Source organism: Macrosteles quadrilineatus, unplaced genomic scaffold (assembly GCF_028750875.1).
Source record: "Macrosteles quadrilineatus isolate MER2022 unplaced genomic scaffold, UCM_ALF_1.0 Scaffold_4__1_contigs__length_99947679, whole genome shotgun sequence".
Lineage (NCBI taxonomy): Eukaryota > Metazoa > Arthropoda > Insecta > Hemiptera > Cicadellidae > Macrosteles > Macrosteles quadrilineatus.
The window spans coordinates 28,124,309-28,147,535 of record NW_026542597.1 but is presented as its reverse complement, the minus strand read 5'-3'; the positions used below and the strand labels follow the sequence as shown (position 1 = coordinate 28,147,535).

The following is a 23,227-nucleotide window of genomic DNA, read 5'->3' as shown; positions in this document are numbered from 1 at the left end:
ACTGTCCACTTACCGAACCTCTTTTAAGAACACAAAACTAAATAATAAAATAAGTAAAAAAAAAATGTAAACAAACAAACTATATTGTCAATTGCATTGGCCAGCTGTTGTTCACTAACACTTAATCGAATAACTTTAACTTCCAAAACATGCAAGGCGTAGCCCTTTGGAAATCAGCCTGTGGGGCAGAGCCCTTAGGGAGTTCGTCCATATCAATACTTTTCGGCAAATCTACACACTCTGAGCTTCATTTTGATATGCCATATGCCTATATTTTCACTTGATAAATGGCCTTAACCGTTTACATAAAATTTGATTGTATCACTTTAATAATACAATAGATTAGCCTTACTTGCTTGTTCTATATTGGGCAACTTTGCTTTAATCACCCAACCTTAGTATGGCAGTTGGAAATTTTGAAAATTGTAATTAAATAATAAATATGAACTTTGAAGGCCAAAGGTGAGAAAACACAAAAACTTACAATTAATCTATCATATATTATTCATATAAACAAACTCTACTTAGTGTATATACAGTCTTCACAATTCCACCCATCATCATAATTTAGAGCAGCGAAGACAGTTCTTGATACTGAAACAAAAAGAAAAATCTTCATAGTTTTGATGGTTTTCTACATAAGCAAATTAATTCAGCTATACCACAGAGAAGTGAGATCACAGAGGATACAAGCTTATGGGACAACCGTGTGCTTTCAGCACTGGTATGTTGGGGCAGAAATATACTTGTTACGAGCGAGAAAAAGACTGAATGGGGAGCACTGTGCGGAAAAACCTATTGCATAGGGCACAGGGTCTTCCTCCACCTAGAGCGTTAGTACATAAGAGCAAGGCAAGGGGGGTCATTACCCTAGACACCAGCGCTAGTGCCAGACACCACTTAAGTGTACCATTGAATGTTTCCTCTGTATCTTACTTATCTGTAGCTATACCCATTGGTGATCTAGCAAATGCATGCAAAATGCAAACTTTTTAGTAGCATTTATTTACACTGTGGTTTACAATAATCCAAAACACTTGTTAAACTAACAGCCTACAATGTTATTTGACTTCATTGGGTTAATAATTTCACATAAGTGTGTCAAAACATGGATATTTACAGACAAAACGATACAATTAATTTATGGTCGCCTTTTGTTTCAAGAAATACCGGTATTTTAAAACAAAAACATAAAACTTGATTAGGTTCCCCTTATTTAACAGCTCAACAAATTTGAGAATATTCCCTGTGTATATTTAGTTCTCCAAAGTGATTTTCTATCCATCACGACTCACCAAACATTTTTTTTAAAATCTGTATCAAGTGTATTATAATAAACTCAGATATGGTTTATGTATTCGGAAAAATATATGTATTGGAAACTCTTCTATTTTTTCAACTGTTGGACGTAAATTACAGATCTAATATTCCAATACATTAATTTTGTGGTTACAAAAATAGATTCAAAAACACTAAAACATTCTACCTTTCTTGAGATTAATGCAAATATTTAAAAAATAGGTACCAAAATACAAACCTTGAATAAAACACTACTACAAGACCAACCTGTTGCTCTTTCTCTAGCTGTTCTTGCAGTAGGTTGTCCAGAATGTCCTGGAACCGTTGTCGCAACGCGTAGTTCTCAATGTTAGCGATCTCCAGCTCTTGTTGGTGTCTGCGCACCTTCAAATCAGCCAGCTGCTGTTGTAAACTCTCCATTCTGCCTCGGATCTCAGCTGAACACACAATTCAAATGTATTGTGAAAACAATGCATTGGAAAATATGCTTCACTTACAACTGAAGTAACATTTATGGAAAAAAATGAAGATTCATTAGACTGAAAAGTCCAGCTATATTAAGCTTCCTTGAGGAAACAGGGAACCAGAAAAAAAAACTCATATAAAACCTCCATTTCACACTTGTATATAACTTCTTATTCATCTCTAGTGGGCCTACGCACAATTAATTTTCATATCTTGGTCCAAAACAAATCGAAAATACTTGGCCCAGTAAAAGAAGGAAAATTACTTGAGACAGTAAATAGGGAAGAGGAGGAAGACCCAAGACAAGATGGAGGAACACTAGAAAAATGGGAGCAGAAGAAGAAATAAAGTGATACACACTGTAACATAATTAAATTGTAGGCTAGGTCAAAGACTTTTATAGTTTGAGTGGCCATAAACTTACTAACCTAACCTAACAGAGGAAAGGAATCTAATCTCTATCCCCCCCCCCTGCCTAGATCATCTTAACCGATGATTAAGCTGCAAATGATTTAGCTGTCACGTATTTTGTTGTAGGTATGTCAGCCTACAACTTTTGAAAGGCTTTGGTAAGAATTATGACTCTTAACAAAAATAGGATTGACCAGACCTGTCTTCCCTTCACTTTTACTTGCCTGTGGACATCTGGTGGGTTGGAGAGGACAGGTATTGTTGCCCGGGACTGCTCAGTTCTGACTTGAACATGTCGTAGCCGTAGCTGATGTTGTCTGCTGCACCCTCCGTCTCCTCTACCTTTACATCCCCCTCCCCTTCAACATCTTGAGGACTGAACATCTCTTTGGTGAATTCTGTCACTAGACTAGTGGACGGCTGCTGGTCAGACGACTGTGTACCCTGCAGTAAACAAGGCTATCTTAATCTAGATTTCCACAGTCAAAGTAGACTGCCCTTAACATCTTAGCCTTCAACAGATGACCAGGTTATTGAATGTTATAGGCCTACACTTATTTATTACTCATCTAAACAAAGCTAAATGTTCATAATTTTCATAACATCACTCTATTTATCACAGTTAGATTAATAAGTTTTTTAACCTTGAAATTAACCGTCAATTTTAACAGGTTACACCTAGTTATCAATTATGAGATGGGGATGCCACCTAGATGAACCAAATATTATATACACCCAAATATGAGTGAAGGACGAGTGTAGAATGGAGTGAGATGACATTTGTAGCTTTGTTACTGACTAAGATCAGCTGTTTAAGTACCGGTAGCCAGGATCATTCATTTAAAGCCCAATGATCAGTAAAAGCTGGGTCCAATTTCAAAACCATGAGAAAGCAACTGACTTTTCATAGAATCAAACCCGACAGTAATACTTACTAAATATTACTTACACCACATTGTAAAGCTACTTACATGTAAGGAAGCAGAGTCGGACAATCTGCTGTCTTCAGCCGTCAATCGACTGTTCTCCTCCTCCAGTTCAAGAATGTTGATGTTCTGGTCTTCGTCTTCTGAATCACTTACAGCCTCTCCGAATATGTCATGTTCAGCTACAATCCAGAATGATATTACAGTAGACTCCCTCTAGTTCGGCCACCTCGGGACCGGACCACTGGCCGGACTACAAAATGGCCGGACTAACCGGATGTAGTGCATTTTACATAATCAAAATACAAATAATAGTATTGCGCAATCATGATATGTTAAGTCATTAACCTTGGTTCAGCAATAAAAACTGTAACGTTTAAAATCACGTTTGCTTACTCAAGCAAAACATAAATTACACAACTCTGTACGTACAGCAATAAATCACGTAAAGAACAGAACAATATGAAGTCTAGTACTGTACTGCAAGCTACTGCTATCATAGTCAGCATAGGCTACTACTACATGTTGTTTCAGAACATAAAAATGTCAATAAAACATTAGATAACTCATAAAACAGCATAAAATCATAGTACTTAGTCTTAAAGATAATAAGGACAGTCGTAAAATAGGATAAAGATAACAATGGATGACATAAAACACCGCTTATACTTTCTTCTTCTTTCTTTGGTTTCTCTTCATCCACACATTCAACAAGTTGCCATGGTTACTAATCACCCAATCACAAACTGTTGTGAGATAGCAAGCGTACAGCAGACAGTTGTGTAAAGAGCAGATGATTGTCAGTGCAAGCGGATAGCTTGACCTTGAAGCTAACGATGCTATTTCTTTGTTCTGCTTCAATTTATTTTTGTCAAATAAACCGTGGTGTTTCAAAAACAATAATGGGGGAACCTACCGCATAAAAAATGGTCCGAAATATTTAATTATACATTGCATTTCAACACATTAGACTGAAGAAAAACTAGGAATTAAACTATAAAATTATCTTGGTATTTTTGAGGTTATGTAACATAGTTGTTACATAGGTAATATGCAAAATTCACCCATAGAAGCACGAGTGTCAACTAAACTGACATGAATTGTTTACTTCTATGGCCGGAAACTAAAAATTAAAGTTGAATCCTGTCGAAGGTCATTCGCCCGTGACGATATGACTTGTCCCCCTGAGACCGGGCCGGACCATCCGGCGGCCGATCCAACCGAAGCCGAACTAGAGGGAGTCTACTGTATTGAAAAAACTGGATTACTAAGCGCAGTATTTTATTTAAGATTTAAGGCTAACGTTAAAAACGTTCCACATAATTTAAACTTGATTATGCTTCACAGCATCAGTATGCCTATTCAGTGTATTTATAATTTGTGTACAGAAAAAATAGCCTACTGTTTTCTAAACCAACTTGTTTTTATTCAAATGAAGTAGAACATATTTTTTATTTGTTTTTTCAATGTCATTAGCACTTTTTTAATTTTTTATAAGGGAACCGTCCAAACTCTGGACTTGAAACTTGAAACTATTATATATTGACCTTTTGTTAGATAGCATTGTATGGGTAGCCCAATGAATGGCATCTGGGTTCAAAATCAATCTTGCTTTAAAAAAACAGCAATCAGAATAACACCAACGGAGTGCACAGTTACCCAGACAAAGATTATCAGTTTTTTTAGATCAGCAACGAATGTGTTCCACTCACCAACATCAACACTATGTTGTGTACTGTCGGGATTGTTAGCAACACCCTGCGCGAGGGGCTCTTCCTTCACCACCGAGCCAGCCGTGTTCGCCTTCTTCTCATCCTCCTCGTTTATCACTTCCCACCTCACACTCACTGCCTCGTTGTCCCCTCGCAACAGTCGCTTTACCTGCAATCATGTCATTCGGTGAGTATTCCATAAGTAGGATCACACGATCAGTGTCAGAAATCATCACTTTTCACCCTCCTCAGATTGAATTTACTGCAAGAGGTTTTGTCCCTCATTGATTAAATTCATTGAGTGATAGTGCCGCATCTTCAAGGCCAAGCCTGGAGTAATATGAAAAACACTTGCGGCTAGAGCATAGTAAAAATACCCCTATACCTTACTTGTATAATGGGAAAGATCTGCAGACACGCAATAAGATTTGTCGGTTCAAAATTCATGGTTTTGCTGTATTTGCTGCTGTTAACGATTTTTCTAAGACTGTGGGAGACTCTGATGATGTCTCTGAGACTGAGGAAGACGTCCACAATGTCCCTGAGCCTACTGAGAATGCTCATATAATTTTACACAACCTTCACACAAGGGCACAAGACATTGCGTTTTTACTGCAACCGCACGAGACACTAACAATTTTGTCTCAACCACTGGGAATGTTCACGATTTAACCGATTATGTATAATTAATTATTTTATAAACTGATTTTAGTATACAAATTTCGATCCTGCTAAATCAATACTTTACAAGTAACCCGATTTTGGGCCGAGCCAATTTAAGCCCAGGCCCGAAGGTCAAACTTTTTTTACCCAATCTGATCCGAAGAAAAAAAGTCTGGCCAACAAAGTGATCACACAAACTGGACTAATCTCAGTCAAGCTGAAGATACTCTTCACGGTAAGAGCAAATCATCTGGCAAAGAATTATAATTTAGTTTTGATAGTTTCTTAACATTTCTCTCAGTGTAATAGTGCAAGATGAATTAAAAATTCCAAATTACCTCTTTCTCTATTTCTGGAGCTTCGACATATTTCTTCTTAAGTGTTTTCCTAAACCTTCGTTTTCGAACATTTTTCAATGGTGGGGTTATCCCGTGTGGCCACAAAAACTTCTTTTCCACCTTGTTTGGATCCTTTTTCTTCTGTTTTTGCGGAGATTCTTCATCAGTTGTTGTGTGGTCATCTTCTTCTTTGCAAATTACAATCTAAAAAAACAGACTAAATAAATAGATGAGTTAGGTGATTAACATCAAATAATTTATTAACAGTTACCTGCTTGTTTATAAAAAAAATAGCTTTGATCTCTGTAGTAGGGTATTGTCTTCACAGTTTTCTAATATACAATGACGTGTCCTATTTCTTTTATAAAGATCAATGGAAATAAATATTTCTTATTCTTATTGAAACTAACAAAACTGAAACACCATAAACCAGTAAAAACTGAGCTACCCTCAACTGTCAAATGGATCAAACATCGGAAAAAATTCCTCCCACCGTGATTTTGCCTCGTGTCCTTTGTCATGTTGTCAGATCAACACGACTGTGATAATAGTGACCACGTGTGTGAAAATATTTTTGTAAAAATTATAGTGATGAGACGTGTTTACACAAGGCAGGTTACAGGGCAGCTTTCTGCCTCTACTGTATTTAAATCAAGTTACCAGAGGCAGTTTAACCTGTCTGCCAACTGGCTTCATGTAAAAAGGCTTTAAGTGATAAGAAGATAAATTAAAAAGATTTTCAAGGTGCCACACAAGCTAGCGAAAATGCATTAGGAGACACAAACATCTTATTTACTCATGATCACAGTCAACAACAACAAAAGTAATCTAACATAAAGGCGTTTAAGTGAACTTTGCTTGTTGCATTTTCTTGAACAAGTTATAAATACCTGACAAATATCTGCTGTCTTGTAGAAACTTTTCTTGTCAATAGTTTTCATTGATTCCAAAATGGTAGGAAGGTCCAAAACCTAAAAATATTATGCTATCAAACTATAAATGAGTACAGTACATTATTTGTAGTAGGCCCTACAAAGTCAACGATAACACATTATAATGATCCACTAGAGGTAAAAAAATTATTATTTCAAAGCACTGTGACAGGACCAAGGGCAAAAATAGCTTTTAAAAAACTAAATATCATATCGTAAATTAAGTTAAATCAATTTGGCATAAGTTAAAACTTACAATCAAGAATATTTCTACACCCTTAACAAAAACAGATCTGGGAATTTTTATTGTCTTATAGTTAAAACATAATTTAAAAATTTCACAGATTGACATGTACAGGTGTAACTGATTACTTATTTATAATATAGCAGAGGGTACGCGTCCGGTAACCGGGCGTGGATTAGGCGTCCGGCGGTTACTTTCATAACCTAACCTAACTAACCAAACTTGCTGATAGAGAAAAAATCGAATGAAGGTTAAATTCTGTTCTAAAATGCCTAAAATTTGAACAAAAGATGTACAGTTAAGAAGAAATGGCATTGTAAGCAACATCTTTGACAAACAGTTAGTGTCACCGATGGGATTCGATCTAGATACCTCTTGTACATCACCCGAAAACTCTATCCACGAATACCGATGGCTGTACATCGTATCGTTGTGGTAGGGCCCCCACAACCCGGTGACGTCACTGCCAGATGCCTAAACCACCTTTAGTTACCGGACGCGTATCCTCTTCGTTAAAATATATACAATTATAGTTTCTCCACATAATTCTCTTATAGGCTATACAGTACTTATTATCATTATTTCCATTGTCAACAACATTCATAATTCTATAGTGAAAACAGTGGTTGGTAAAAATTACGAGCTTTAAACCTGGCCCAAGCTTGGTAACATGCTGTGTTCTTTTTGAGAATTTCACATAGCCAATACAAGGGTACGGTACCTACCTTAATATGTTGGTTACAATAATGATAATTACCTTAGCATGCATGAGCCAATGATCCATGCGGACCTCTCCATATCTCATATCATTTTCAATCTTGATAGAAAGCCGATCCTTCAGACTTGTAACTCCACTTCGCACCAATTCCCTGAGTGCTTTTGCTGGTTCCTATAAAGTATGTAGACAAGATATAAGTTTGTGGGAGTAAGTTTATCATCAGTCTTAATCCTACTTGATTAGACTTAGGCCTAACTTACAGGATTTCATTGTACAAATCAATGAGTTTAGCTAGAGATAGGTTATACAAGTCCATTATGTGTGAGGGTATGAGAAAATTAGGCATAGGCATTTACAAGCATTGACAAAAAGTTATTAGCATGAAAGATAAAAACCCATATATGTATTATTAAATAATGTCGGAGAAGTTTGGGGTACAGTTTCTTAACTGAGCTATGCAAATATTGGTAATTCTGAGCAATTAACTTACTTGGTCAACCCCAATTTTTTTCATATTTTACTACGGTCATCAGGAGGATCTCAGAAAGCAAGAAACATATAATTCAAGCCCCGTGAGGTTAAGTTAGGTTAGGTTAAGTTAGGTTATTAATTAACCTAACCTAACGTAACGGTACTGTTACAATTGGCCTTAGAGATATATTTGAGACTAAAAAAAACATAATAAGTTAGGTTAGGTTAGGTTCCGTCACAGAGAAAAGGATTGTCGGAGAAACCACTAGCCATAGCCATAACGGTACTGTCACAACTGGCCTTCCGCGCGTCTCCCGCAAGCCACTGTTATCGCTTGGACTTTGAACCTTCTTATCGCTCGGCAACCTGTACGATGGCCTTGCGGGCCTTGAATTATATGTTTCTTGCTTTCTGAGAACCTCCTGATGACCGTAGTAAAATATTAAAAAAATTGGGGTTGACCAAGTAATTGCTCAGAATTACCCTAATATTGATTGAAACTATCGAATTGAAAATATTGATTAATAATCAATATTTTTAAATATATCTATTAGAAAATAAAACGGCTGCACTTTACTTTAGGTCCTACACTCCTTCAAATGAAAATATCGATCGATATATCGATTGTTTCATTTGATATATTGTTTGGATAGTTAGGTAAGGTTAACCTAACCCAAACGATATTTTCATTCAAATGAGTGTAGGACCTAAAGTAAAGTGCAGCCAATAAAACTATCATAACCTAACCTAACCAACCAAACTTGCTGATGGTGAAAAAATCGCAAGAAGGTTTACTAATCGAATCGATAGTTTCAATCGATATTAGCATAGCCCAGTTATGAAACTGTACCGGAAGTTTGAGCTTATATATGAAGAACATTGTGAGATTTAAAAAATAAATATCGGTTTATTTACAATGTAAATAAACCCAACAACTCACTTGAGGCAGCCTTAAAATAAATTGACTTTCCAATTCTGCTGGGGCTTCTGCTTCCCTTTTATTGTCAATATTCCGATTCATGGTAAATGCCTTTAAAAACTATCGGTGTTTATTGATGGTTTATTAAAAATATTATGTTTATTTTTACACGCCTACGCCTGTTACTTAATTTTGTTTCAAGTTCAGTGCAATCAATGCAATAGTATGTATTAGGCCTATGTGTAATGGGAATAAGTTGACAAGACACTACTGTATGACACTGCACTGACAGGAGGGAGGAGGAGGAGGGAGACAGGACAGACTCGACAGACTGAGACTGGAGGGAGACTGGACTGGAGTGGAGAGATACGGAGAAGGAGAAGGAAGACCAAGACCGTTGCTTTTTGCCAGTACTACCACTTCTTCCACTTACATTTTTTAATATTCATTCAAAGTTAATAAAGGTAATTTAATATTCATTCAATTTTATCCTACGCAAACGCTTCTCTCTATGGCACGCTTTCTGCTTTCACTATTTAAAGTACCTATATAATTTTAAATTCCCCAACACATTAATAATTATCCCCAGAAGTTTAAAAGAGGGCTATACAGTAATATTATTGATATATAATACAATAGTTGTTGTTATTTTTTTATTATTTTGTATTTTTTCGATGCACTACTGCAAGATGAGTGGCCCTGGCCTGGACCTCTATTTGTGCAGTTTACACTAACAACGCTCGGGAGAAAGCTGGCCTAGTGGTAGAGCTCGGGGCTTTGGAGTCAGGTTTTGGGTTTAAATCCCCCAATCACAAACTTATTTTACCTTGTTGAAGTAATTTGGAAAACAGTTCTGGGATTGAACCTAGGATTCTTCTAGGATGGAAGGTGGGACATAAAAAACACAAACAAAAAATTAATAACGCATGGATAGGTATATAGCATCATACCATTATCTAATACAATATTTATGTAAGTGTGTTAATTACGCCATAAGATATATTACGACTAAGCCGTAAGCCACTGGTGGTAGTATTGCTTTATTTATTCATCTCAATTATTATACCATTTACAGTTATATGTATAGATATACACGGAATGGGTTTAAATACATCACAAAGAAAATGTGAGTGCTTTCTACGGTATAAAACCGGGGGACAAATTCACACTAATTATTACTAGAACTAGAGTGGGAATTTTAAATTTTTCTCCCCGTCACGGCCACCTTTAACTCCAAGCAGCGGCCTGGTAGAATCGGGTAGAATCAGCAACATCGCAAGTAGTTTTGTTTAGCGCCAGACGTCCCATGAGATAAATTGGCAGACAGGTGACACCAGCTTGTTAATTTACGTGTATTAGTCATTTAAATTTATGAACATAAATTTATTACACATTAAAAATAAATAAAACACATGGAATTGAAAACCAAAACAATATAAATTTAAAATCTATTGCTGTACATTTTAAGGTGGAGTAAATTTTTCCTAGCCCAGTAAACATTCGTATTCTTAAAAAAAATATGTTTTATTTTCAGTAATTTAATACATTTATATTCATAAATTTAAATTTAAATCAATAAAGTGAGAATTAATGGGCAGTTAAAGGTGGCCGTGCCGTGGTCCTCGTCCGTCCTCGTCCACCTTGTCAATCTGTCAGCCAGCACCAGCAGGCTAGACTAGAGCGAGAGCACAGAGCAGTGTCAAAAAAATCAGCAGAAGAGCAGACAGCCGTCAGTGTCACTCCATCCATGGTCAAACCCAAGGGTCAACCCACTCCCACTCGCGCTTCATTCATTTGTCAAATAAATAGGTTAGGTCGATAGTTAAAATATTTTGATTTAAGAGTTTTCAAAGAATCTTTTAACTTTAGCAGTTATCAAGTTTAATTGACAGTGCATTTAGCATCATTTTAAGATGAATATCCCGCCAATGCAACAAGGTCCTGTACTCCAGCAAGTCATGAGCCAACAACCCGGTACACAAAATGCTCCACAAATGCAGCCTCAAATGCCTCAGCCTCACTCCCAAGAAAAATTAGATAACATATCTAAAGTAAAATCCCTTATCGGCCAGCTAAGAGAGTCTTTAGCAGTAAGTATCATTTTTATTATAACTATCAATAAGTTGGGCCTAATGTGACATATCATATGTATTAGGCCTATTATTTGTTACGCAGAGGCAGAGGATACACGTCCGGTAACAGGACGTGGATTAGGCGTGCGGCAGTTACTGTCATAACCTAACCTAACCAACCAAACTTGCTGATAATGAAAAAAATCAAATGAAGGTTCAATTCTCTTCATAACATAAAATTATAAATGCCAAAAATTCTAACAAAAGATGTACAGTTAAGAAGAAATTACATTCAAAGCAAAATCTGTGACAAAAAGTTAAAGAAACCGATGGGTTTCGAACCAGGGACTTCTTGGATATCAGCCGAGCACTCTATCCACTACACCACGGACAATGCTGGACAAACATCGTATCGTTGTGGTAATGGCGTTCCGGGACCCCACAACCCGGTGACGTCACTACCGGACGCCTAATCCACGTCTGGTTACCGGACGCGTATCCTCTGTGTATTTGTTATAGAATCAAATCCATTCGATAACAGTTCAAGCTCGCTAAAAACAGTTATGTGGAAAAATCTATCACTATCATTTAAGCTATTTGCTTGGGAGAGTCCTTTACCAAATTTCAGCAGGAATAACCCATTAAGCCTAGGCCTAGGCCTTAGCGATTTTAATATTAAAAATTGTTACAATGTTGTCTTTACTTTTAGGTTACTCTCAAGAATGCTGCCCATGCGTTGCATCAAAACAGCCAAATAGATGTAGGAACTGTGTAAGTAAACTTAAGCCTACTGTAAAACTTCTGCCATTCAATTATGTCATAGACATTTTTAAGAACAACGACCTAACTTATTAAAATTCTCATACTTGTTGCAGTTAGCTGTTAAGCCTGATTGATCTTTGATTGCTTAGTTTAGGCCTACTGTTTGACTAACTTGATACAATGGCGTTGTCACTAGCGCTTGATGAAGAGGCCTTTTGAAGGACTTTAGCTTAATATAAAATTGGTGATTATGGGAAGAATTTTAGGGTTTGGCCACAGAAAACGTACTACTATAACCCAGAATGCCAACCGCATGGTAAAAAGCATTAAGCGTTTTGAGAGAGCTTTGCCTGTCAATCCGTAGGCAGCGCCACCAGCGTTGCCATGCACTCAGCATAGCAACGCTTGTGGCGCTGCCTACGGATTGACAGGCAAAGCTCTCTCAAAACACTTAATGCTTTTTACCATGCGGTTGGCATTCTGGGTTATAGTAGTACGTTTTCTGTGGTTTGGCTAAGGCAACATCCAGACCATAATATCAATAATTATTTAAGATTGGGACCCCACTATGGCATGTCTAGGTCTACTGCTTTGCGTGTCCTGTACGTAGGCAGGTATTCCCAGGTAGCTTTATTTTCCTCTTGGAGACTAAGGATCACAAATACAACCTGACTGTAAACTGTGAATAGACCTACTTGCCGTTCTACGAAAATAAGTTGGCAGTGATCATAGTACGCCCGCAGATGTAATTACTCAAAGTACCATCTTATCGAGTAGCAAGACTTGATGCGCAGCAGCAGAGTGACCCCACATTACCAAGCCATACATTATATGACTGAAAGAGGGCGTGCTATGCAGTCATAAAATGTGTCGTTTTGTGTTGGTTTCCAATCAAAGTTTTGTTAGCTTTGGTAGATGATACATGAATGCTTAACACATATACCTTTTCTACATGGGAATTCTAGTCTATTAAGTAAGAACCCTTGGTTATGTAAGCTATACTAGACATTCTAGTCCCGTGTTACAGTTGTGGCAAATATTAAAATAAAAATTATCTTAGTTGGATAGCCACCTAATGTGCTGGTGTAAATTACTGATTTCTTTTGAATAGCCTACTACGACCAATCAAATTCAAACATCACAGTAACATAAGCTAAGAAAGAAAATATAAATTTAGACTGTAGCACAGACTGTGTGAGATTCATTCAACAATTTTTTTTAATGGTACACAGTTTGTCCATATAGACGTGGGTCTACTTCAGTTTCCAAAAGTCAATGATGAGAACCTAGATATTAGTACCCTAAATCAAGGGTTCAATTCTTTCCCTATTATCAACCTACATCACCTGACTACATCTCACCCAGGGTTGCCACCCATCCCGGTTCTGCCGAGACAGTCCCCATTTTGGTTCATTATGCCCGTATTTAAGCCTATGTTAATCCGCGAGGGGGGCAATGTCCCGATTTTTCCTGGCCTACTGTAAGGTGGCAACCCTGATCTCACCTGAAATTTTAAAATTTCTATGCATCCTTACTATGTATATGTAAGTTACATGTCCGGCAAAAGAGCTTTATTAAAATGTGAATTTTTGCTTTCAAGATTATTTTTCGACTATCAAAATAAAAATAAAATTAGTCCAGGCAAACTAAACAAATTTACATAGGGACCGTTAAAAAAATTGCAAGAAAACGTTTTATGGTTTTATTTTGTAGAGTTGGGTTTGCAGAATGACATACTAAAAGTTGCCAAAAATCGGTGCATGAGAAAACCACTAAAATCACAATTTAAAATGGCGGCTTTTTTCAACATTGGACAAATTAAAAAAACATATTTCACATGCATTTGCTATGCACATTTTTCGAGATATTGACTTGGGACCACCGCCTGTATTTATTGAGTGTTAGTACTTCATTTTGATAGGGAACATGTTTTTGGCCGCCATCTTGGATCCGCCATATTGGACATAGATAATTTTTTTTCAATGTAATGATAGTGTTGTGACACATCATTACCAACTACATTTTTACACTGATTTCAATGCCGAAATCCGTTTTTAAATATCTTTATTCATTTAGAAGATATATACAAAAGAAAACTCTGCACCATACATTTCTTATGGACGTTTCGTAGTTTGATTTTTTTTTTAATTATTTTTCTTATATCTCCAGTTCTTATTAACGCTTGTAGTTCGTTCTAGGCTTAAAATATTCAGTAATGTAAGGGCTTTCATTTGAGCTCTTGATCATTAAAATCAGACGAGTTAAAGACCTGCTACGAACCTCAGAACAATATTAAATTTAACTTTTTAGAAATATATTTTTATTAAAATATTTATAACTCGGGTTGTTAATACGTCACCAAGTTCTTTCTTGTCTCAAATTACTCAGTGAATGTTTAGCTTTGATTTTATTAATCACTAAACAAAATCTGACAATTTTAAAATGAGCCACGGACCATAATTTAACATTAAAATGTATTTATTTTGAAATTTGTCTTTAGTTAAGGACATATATCCCAAACCCTAATAACTCCTGGAAAGTAACCCATAGCTAAAATAAAAGTCAATATTTTGGCAAATTATTTAAGACTATAAAGAGTTTTGGGAGTTATTTAGAATTAGGAATATACGTCTTTAACTAAAGACAAATTTCAATATAAATACATTCTAATGTTAAATTATGGTCCATGGCTCATTTTAAAATTTTCAGATTTTGTTTAATGATCAATAAAATTAAAGCCAAACATTTACTGAGTAATTTGAGACCAGAAAGAACTTGGTGACGTATTAACAACCCGAGTTATAAATCTTTTAATAAAAATATATTTCTAAAAAGTTAAATTTAATATTGTTCTGAGGTTCGTAGCAGGTCTTTAACTCGTCTGATTTTAATGATCAAGAGCTCAAATGAAAGCCCTTACATTACTGAATATTTTAAGCCTAGAACGAACTACAAGCGTTAATAAGAACTGGAGATATAAGAAAAATAATTTAAAAAAAAAATTTCAAACTACGAAACGTCCATAAGAAATGTATGGTGCAGAGTTTTCTTTTGTATATATCTTCTAAATGAATAAAGATATTTAAAAACGGATTTCGGCATTGAAATCAGTGTAAAAATGTAGTTGGTAATGATGTGTCACAACACTATCATTACATTGAAAAAAAATTATCTATGTCCAATATGGCGGATCCAAGATGGCGGCCAAAAACATGTTCCCTATCAAAATGAAGTACTAACCACTCAATAAATACAGGTGGTGGTCCCAAGTAAATATCTTGAAAAATGTGCATAACAAATACATGTGAAATATGTTTTTTTAATTTGTCCAATGTTGAAAAAAGCCGCCATTTTAAATTGTGATTTTAGTGGTTTTCTCGTGCACCGATTTTTGGCAACTTTTAGTATGTCATTCTGCAAACCCAACTCTACAAAATAAAACCATAAAACGTTTTCTTGCAATTTTTTTAAGGTCATATCCTATATTTACCCGACTAAATAGGAATGGAAACAAATATTGTCGTCCAGTAAACTACCTTCATGAGGTGTGTTACTGCCCTAGAACTATTATTCTTGATACATAAAGCAAGTGTATTTTTGAAAGTAGGTAATTATACTCTCGGTAAATATCTGTTGTAGGAAGTCAGTTGATATGCCTCCACCACCTCGATTTGACAAAAGTATGGAAGAGTTTTACTCAATATGTGATCAAATTGAACTTCACTTGGTAAGTTTTTCCAGATAAACCATTTTTTATGTGTGATAAACTTTTTTTATCAGCACTCTTACCTAAGATATACTATATTTTCGGTACATATTTCTACCTAATGGGATAATAAATAGAGTATAAAAACTTCAGATTAAAGGATCAACCCTACTTATTGTTGGGTTCGTGGGTTGAATGGACTTTGGAAGTGGACTAAATGAATACGAGAGTTTTACATGATTATAACACGGCCACAAACAGGTGGTTAAGGTTCAACTATTGGAGGTAGACTAGGCTGTTGAAGGAACGGACGGACATGGACGGTGGTGTGATGTAGGTGGAGAGGGTTTTTGGCAGAAAAGTATTTTCCATACACTGCACAAATATTAAATACAAAGATTCCTTTGGTTAAACAATTAATGACTAAGACCCTGCAAATAAAATATTTGCTTGCAGGACCACTTTGATCAATTGTTCTGTAAGCTAATGTTTCAACAAGCTACTATATAAGTTTACAAGTTAGAGCAAACAATAATACCAATCCTTATCTCTATTGATACAGGGTGTCCCTGAACTCTACCAAAATTTTAAGGTATCATTCCTGGACCAAAGACAAACTAAAATATTTAGTTAAAATTTCGAAAACTCAAAAGTTAGGTACCTGTACAACCACCCTTTTGTTTTTTTCATGGAACTATTGTTTATTTGCTAATAGATTTTTGTTTTGAATTGACATTTTAAGCGGCAACGCGAGAACATGGGAATGGCCAGAATACAAGTGGCGTGAAGTAGTGAAAATTACATCACGATTGGTTATTTACGTTATTTTGTTTAAATAAAATACTAACTTGGAACACTGAAGATTCAGGTGGATCGTCTAAGCCTAAGCAAAGTGTTCATCCCATTAACAAGTGCATGGTGAATACTATCCTTTTTTTCGCTGACTGAGGCAAGATGAACACCGTTTTTTTTTTTTTTTTTTTTTTTTTTTTAGATACCTACTTCAGTTTCCACATTACAACTTTCTAAAAAACTTGGCCTTTTTGCACGTGACAGTGAGCTGGTAGGTCTGACATAATTGCTAAATGACAGAATGAGGAGCGGCAACACAAACATTTTATGTCAAGGGATGGCAGTGAGTGGCACCACAAATTTTGAACAAATTGAAAGTCTTTCAAGCCGGATCCAGGCGATTGTGAACTCGTTTCACAAATTATCGTCAGCATCTCCACCCTGCCGCTTGTATCGTAATCAGGGTCGTAGGCTGTAACACCAAACAATGTTTCGATTCCAGTCTTCGGTGCATTGATCATGTTAAGCCTATTCATTAATAACCACATAATTCAAAACCATCCAAAATTATATATCCATAATATTTTGTTATTGATTTTATGTATATGGTACTTCTAAGGTCCAATATAGATAATTTTAAATTAATGTTTTAAAAATGTTGAAGTTCAAATTAATCTTGTTCCACTGCTTCGTGACTAGATCTTCTTATTCTCTTAACATTTTGTAAAACACACAATTATACTAATCAACTTATTTTCTTTTTACTGTTTTAGAAAACATCCATAGAGTGTGTAAACCAGGGAACAAGTAGTCAGCGATATCTGCCTCTAGCAGTGGCGCCAACCCGTACAGAACCTATACCCAACCAAGACATGAGCACGTTGACATACCCCCAGTACCTGGCGACAGTGAGGGCACAGGTCATGTACGCCAAGGAGATACACGACATGTTGCTCGCTGCTGCACAGAATATAACGGCTACCGAATAGCATTATTTTACTGATTAAAATTTTTCAATGTGTATATCAAGTGTTGAAGATTTTGTAACAGCAGGCTTACCTGAATGATAAAATAGTCCACTCAGGCACAAGAAACACAACAAATATTCCACTGTACACAAAAAATTGTAATTTCTCCAACTCTGAAGTGAACACTTTCCGCATCTGTATCCAAGCCTTTAAACTAAAACCTTCATTGGTTAAACGTTCTGTTAGTGATGGTGAGATAAAATTTTTGTATAGTATAAATTTTTGTGTGAGTCTTACATCAAAGTGGATGTCTTATATGCCAAAGTGGATGACTTATTCCCCATTCAAATAAGCCTACACCGAACAATAATCCTTGAAATTATGGCCCTTGTGATCTTAGGTTACATCTTTACATTTTTTTTGTGAAAAATAAAGTCAATTATTTATTTAGGCTATAGCTAAATTGATTTTTTCCCTAAGTAAACTAGTAATAATAATTAATAGAGGTCGTCCAGTGGTTGTTAATTTTTTTGTAATTTCAAATTAATTTGTTGTGCTTATTTTTATGCCTATTCAAAATTCTAAAAGGATTCTGCATATCTACAGGAAAATATCTTTCTAACTGTATGCTTAGATTTTCCCTGTGATGGACACGAGCTGAGAAAAAAATGGTTTAAAAGAAACATGATTGCCTATTAATATAGGGTGAGTTTTAATTGCCCCCCCCCCAACTTTTTCTTAAATTTTTTTTAATATCAATCCCAGGCCACTTCCAAACATTGTTAGGTAGTAAGTACTTTATTTTGACAAGGTGGTCATTTCCGGTCTCCATATTGGATATTTAATATAAAACTATATTATTATTTATTACTTACTGCTGTATTAATTTTTTTTCAAGTGTAAAGGTGGGGTTGTGACCCATTATTTTGAGTTTGAGTTCTACCCTGATTATAATGCCAGAAGCCGTTTTTAAAAGTTTTGATCAATTCCAAAGATATGAGGCTTTTTATAACTTTTTAGCCAATTCTGCATTTAAAAACTAACCCAAAATCAATTGATCCATATACAGGGTTAGGCAAAAGTCTGGAACCCCCCAGTTAACTTTTTAACGCATTGCAGTAGGATAACCAAACTCGGCACATATTTACAACATAAGAAATTGCACTTTTTCATCAAAGTGACAACTTTGCCCTAGCCCCCAAAATGGGGTATGTTGGGGGCAGCTCCAAATTTTCGAATGTAAACACCTATCAACACCTCTCATTTTAAAGGGTTTATCAAGAGAAATTGAATGGCACAATCCAGAGGTCAATATCGCACCCCTAATCAAAATGGCAGCCATTTTAATTTCAGATGAGTAAGCAAGATAAAGTCTGGACACCCCCAGTTAACTTTATAACGTGTGGCAGTGGGAAATCTGAACTCGGCACATGTTTACAACATAAAAAAAATCACTTTTTCATTAAAATTAGAACTTGTACATGGCCCCCAAAATGGGGTATTTTGGGGGCAGCCCCAAATTTTCAAAGCAAAACCCTATCATGTGACCCCTAATTTTAAAGGATTTCTCAAGACAAATTAAATGGCGCAAACTAAAGGTCAATATCACACCCCTAATCAAAATGGCAGTCATTTTGAAGTATCCCCTATTATCTTTTTAACAGGTTATAGGAGGAAAACTAAACGCAACATACCTTAATATAAAAAGAGAATTCACCTTTTGGTCAGTATTAAAATGTTAAATTTTTAAAGTTAACTGGGGGTTTCCAGACTTTATCTTGCTTGCTCATCTTAAATAACTAAAATGGCTGCCATTTTGATTAGGGGTGATATATTGACCTCTGATTTGCACCATTCAATTTCTCTTGATAAACCCTGTAAAATGAGGGGTCGTATGATAGGTGTTTACATTTGAAAATTTGGGGCTGCCCCCGTAATACCCCATTTTGGGGGCTGGGTCAAAGTTGTAACTTTGATGAAAAAGTGAAATTTCTTGTGTTGTAAATATGTGCCGAGTATGGTTTTCCTACTGCAACGCGTTAAAAAGTTAACTGGGGGGTTCCAGGTTCCAGACTTTTGCCTAACCCTGTATAAATCCCAAAGTACCCATGAACTTTTGAGAGGACGATAAACAAGACACACCCCCATAAACCATATACTTGAAATGGTAATCATGACGAGAAACCTTGCGCAAAACTATCCATTATTTCATAAATTGCCCTTTTAGGTCGTTATTCCTTTCAAACTTTACTCTTAGGGTCTGTATACAATTAACAGCTCACTAAGCTTTTGGTATATTTGGTCTTTCTAGAAAAAAATAAAAAAAAACTCAAGAAAATTGAAAAAGGCAATAAAATCTTCTAAAGTTTGTATAAATCCGAAAAAAAACCTAACCTGAGACCCAAAAATCTTAATGTTTTTTATAGAGGTGTGCTTCTTTTATGTACCTATAGCCTAAAACATTGAAATATGATATTTTAATTTTTGAAATTTATATGATAGAAATCATAAAAGTGAATCATGAATTGTCTGGAATAATCTAAATCCTTCTAAACAATCCTTCAATTATACCGTTAGTTATGATAAAAAAATGTGTTTCAATTGAACTAAACTGTCAAATTTACAATGATATTTAAGTTATTGTCAAGACCAAACACAGTATAATCCATAAGGCTGGATTGGTCGTGAAAAAAACCCGCGATGGTCGTGAAACTTTGGTCGTGACATTGCGTGTTATTTGGCTCTGGCTTAGCCCTGCACCTCATGCTCGAGGATACAAAGTGGACTTCTAGATTAATCTAGCAATTGAAATATCTTATAAACAAAAATAACACCATGTCTACTTCATCAAATGACTACGTACGGTCATGGACACACCAAAATTACAAAAAACACAAACTTGCCTTTAACCTTGTAACTCCTCATTTCAACTCGAAACGACTGGCACTACAATCCTGTCCTGACGTACACCCCGAACTAGTCTCTAAAACCAACTGACTCCATCGACGCCAGGCTTGCCACTGTCGTGCTCCAAAGTTGCAAATTTTTCCCTAATGATGTTGACATCAAACCGAGGGACAGACCTATTTAGTCATGGTAGTCAGTTTACAATGAAAATAAAATTATTATATGCTCCCTTTTCGTAAGTTTAATAACGATTGATGTAATTAAAATATGACATATATTTCGGAATGAATAATTATTCTAAAAACAGAATAAAAGTTGCAAAATGTACCCTAGGGACACGTGACGGTCGTGAGTTTCGAGACTTTAAAAATACGAAAAAAAATACCTAGAACCTATTTAAAGCAAAATAATTGTGTGTAACATGTTGCCCCCGCCCCAAAAAGTATTAAAATAAATAATGAAAAACTATATATTCAGTATCTACGAAGTAAAAGGCCAGGGACATAAAAACGTACGCTTCAAAATTTTCACTCTTGTAACAAATTTCTTTAAAATCAGATAATTTTTACTAGAGTTAGCATGCTAATAATGGTCACACAAACATGCATATTATGTGAATTGTTAATGCTGATTTTGGACTCTATGGAGACATCAAAACGAATAAGAAAATCGGTCCCGGGCCCAGGTCTTACCATATGACCCACTGTAATAGCTTATTCATGTCAAATTCACTACAAGAACAACTCTAAAATAAGGATCGAGAAACAATTTTGCTGGCATTATTACAAGTACTAAACCTAAACCTCTCCATAACATTAATTAAATTGGCTGGGTAGCTGAGTGATAATAGTGCTCGCTCGCCTAGTAATCGAAAGGTTGCCGGTTCGATCCTGAGAAAAGTCAGTAGCTTTTTGATGGTTCGAAACTGGACCCAGCTGTTCCTGTTCATTGGGCTTTAAATAAATGATCCTGACTAATGAAACCGCTGATCTTAGTCAGTAACAAAGCTACACAGGTCATCACACACCATTCTACACTGATCCTTCACTCATATTTGGGTTAAAATACGCACCTAGGTGGCGTATCCATCTCAATGATCTATAAGTATAAAAGAGGATGTTTGTATATATATACTAGCTGTACCCACGGGCTTTGCCCCGTTTAACTTCATAAGTAAGCTCGTTCGCATCGCTCAATTAGGTCCTGGTTGAAGTTCGTTCGCTACGCTCACTCACTTTTAGGTTGGGGCTCGTTCGCTGCGCTCACTTGCCTTCAGGTTAGCTCGTTCGCTACGCTAACTCGCCTCCAGGTTGAAGTTTGTTCGCTACGCTCACTCAACTTTTGGTTACAAATTAGCTGTTGTCATAAATGTAAAAGAAATAATAGTGCTGCACCCTGTTGGTAATCCTTGTAACCTTAATGCTATTGAACATCATAGAACAGAACCAACTTGTTTAATTGAAACAGCTGTTTAGATTAATTAATTCCATTTAAATATGAGTACTCATAAGGTTAACATGGGAAACTCCAGAGCCACTGGGGCGGAGCCCGAGAGTCCGATCAGAATCAAAACAGCTTAGTTTTCCTATTTAATGCCTAAAGAATCAGTGTATCAAATTTCAGCCACCTAGGTAAATGGGAAGTAAGAGAATTAGTGATGAGTGAGTGAGTCAGTGAGGGCTTTGCCTTTTATATATATATTTGGCAGTGATAAACTCAGACACCGCTGAACCGATTGCCACGAAACTTGGTACATACGTGTAGAATTTCATGGAATAGGTTGATACACCATCAATTTCGTGATCCGTCCAATCGGCTCCGCCCCAGTGGCTCTGGAGTTTCCCATGTTAACCTTATGAGAAATGGAATTAATGAATCTTAACAGCTGTTTCAATTAAACAAGTTGGTTCTGTTCTATGATGTTCAATAGCATTAAAGTTACAAGGATTACCAACAGGGTGCAGTACTATTATTTCTTTTACATTTATGACAACAGCTAATTTGCAACCAAAAGGTGAGTGAGCATAGCGAACGAGCTTCAACCTGGAGGCGAGTTAGCGTAGTGAATGAGCTAACCTGAAGGCAAGTGAGCGTAGCGAACGAGCTAACCTGAAGGCAAGTGAGCGCAGCGAACGAGCTCCAACCCAAAGGTGAGTGAGTGTAGCGAACGGACTTCAACCAGGACGGATTGAGCCATGCGAACGAGATCATCTTGAAAATTAAGAAGTTAAACGGGGCAAAGCCCGCGGGTTACAGCTAGATGATAATAAAAATAAAAAAAACCACACACATAAAAACGCTTCAGATCATATATTAAACCATTGGCCATATTTATCACGGCCGCTTTTAACTCCAGGCCGCGGCCTTCGATGTGGCAACGTCGCAAGTGGTGTTGTAACAGCTGTTTTGTTTGTAACCAGCTAATGGTATTTGTGTACGAAAGATTGGTTACTGGATTATGACAATATTGACTCCGCTTATAATGTACAGATATAAATTTTTTATTCATATTGTTTCGGTTTTCAATTCTCTATGTTTTATTTTCAATATTTTAATAAATTTATGTTCATAATATAGTGCGAATTAATGAACTGATGTCACCTGTCTGCCATGTTATCTTATGGGACGTCTGACACTAAACAACACCACTTGCAACGTTGCCAAATCTACCAGGCCGCGGCCTGTAGTTAAAGGTGGTCGTGTATTTATTCATGATTTGTATATAGTCAATGATTAAACATACTCCCTTCAGATTTTACAATGGAATGAGAAATCTATAAAAAAGATTGTACGGCTTCGTAATCTCTACTTTAATCTATGCTTACAAGACTCACAGATCTTCTTACATGTTTTTGGCATAATGTAACTAGCAGCGTACTCTTATTTTTATGTACTCTAAAGCACATGATATAAAATTAAAAA

General features: G+C 36.1%; 2 protein-coding genes across 2 annotated transcripts; one reads left to right on the top strand and one right to left on the bottom strand.

Annotated features, from left to right (window-relative positions):
• Positions 1–479: 479 nt before the first annotated feature.
• LOC128992414 (transcription initiation factor TFIID subunit 7) lies at positions 480–9,350 on the bottom strand. The gene is made up of 9 exons (XM_054415981.1): positions 9,120–9,350; positions 7,748–7,879; positions 6,705–6,785; positions 5,815–6,018; positions 4,814–4,982; positions 3,147–3,283; positions 2,400–2,619; positions 1,567–1,736; positions 480–594 (listed from the first exon to the last, which is right to left on the bottom strand). Exons 1-9 carry the CDS (start codon positions 9,198–9,200, stop codon positions 568–570), a joined length of 1,221 nt encoding a protein of 406 aa, XP_054271956.1. The 5' UTR covers positions 9,201–9,350; the 3' UTR covers positions 480–567.
• Positions 9,351–10,845: 1,495 nt separating this feature from the next.
• LOC128992089 (mediator of RNA polymerase II transcription subunit 29) lies at positions 10,846–17,855 on the top strand. The gene is made up of 4 exons (XM_054415497.1): positions 10,846–11,188; positions 11,880–11,941; positions 15,572–15,659; positions 17,204–17,855. The coding sequence occupies exons 1-4, from the start codon at positions 11,012–11,014 to the stop codon at positions 17,417–17,419; spliced, it is 543 nt and encodes a 180-aa protein (XP_054271472.1). The 5' UTR covers positions 10,846–11,011; the 3' UTR covers positions 17,420–17,855.
• Positions 17,856–23,227: the final 5,372 nt, after the last annotated feature.

Coding starts and splice junctions, on each gene's coding strand:
- LOC128992414 (XM_054415981.1), bottom strand. CDS start 9,200: ATGAATCGGAATATTGACAATAAAAGGGAAGCAGAAGCCCCAGCAGAA. Junction 1,737..2,399: donor AACCCACCAGATGTCCACAG/GCAAGTAAAAGT, acceptor TTGTGTGTTCAG/CTGAGATCCGAGGCAGAATG. Junction 595..1,566: donor AGCTAGAGAAAGAGCAACAG/GTTGGTCTTGTA, acceptor TTTTTGTTTCAG/TATCAAGAACTGTCTTCGCT.
- LOC128992089 (XM_054415497.1), top strand. CDS start 11,012: ATGAATATCCCGCCAATGCAACAAGGTCCTGTACTCCAGCAAGTCATG. Junction 11,189..11,879: donor AGCTAAGAGAGTCTTTAGCA/GTAAGTATCATT, acceptor CTTTACTTTTAG/GTTACTCTCAAGAATGCTGC. Junction 15,660..17,203: donor ATCAAATTGAACTTCACTTG/GTAAGTTTTTCC, acceptor TTACTGTTTTAG/AAAACATCCATAGAGTGTGT.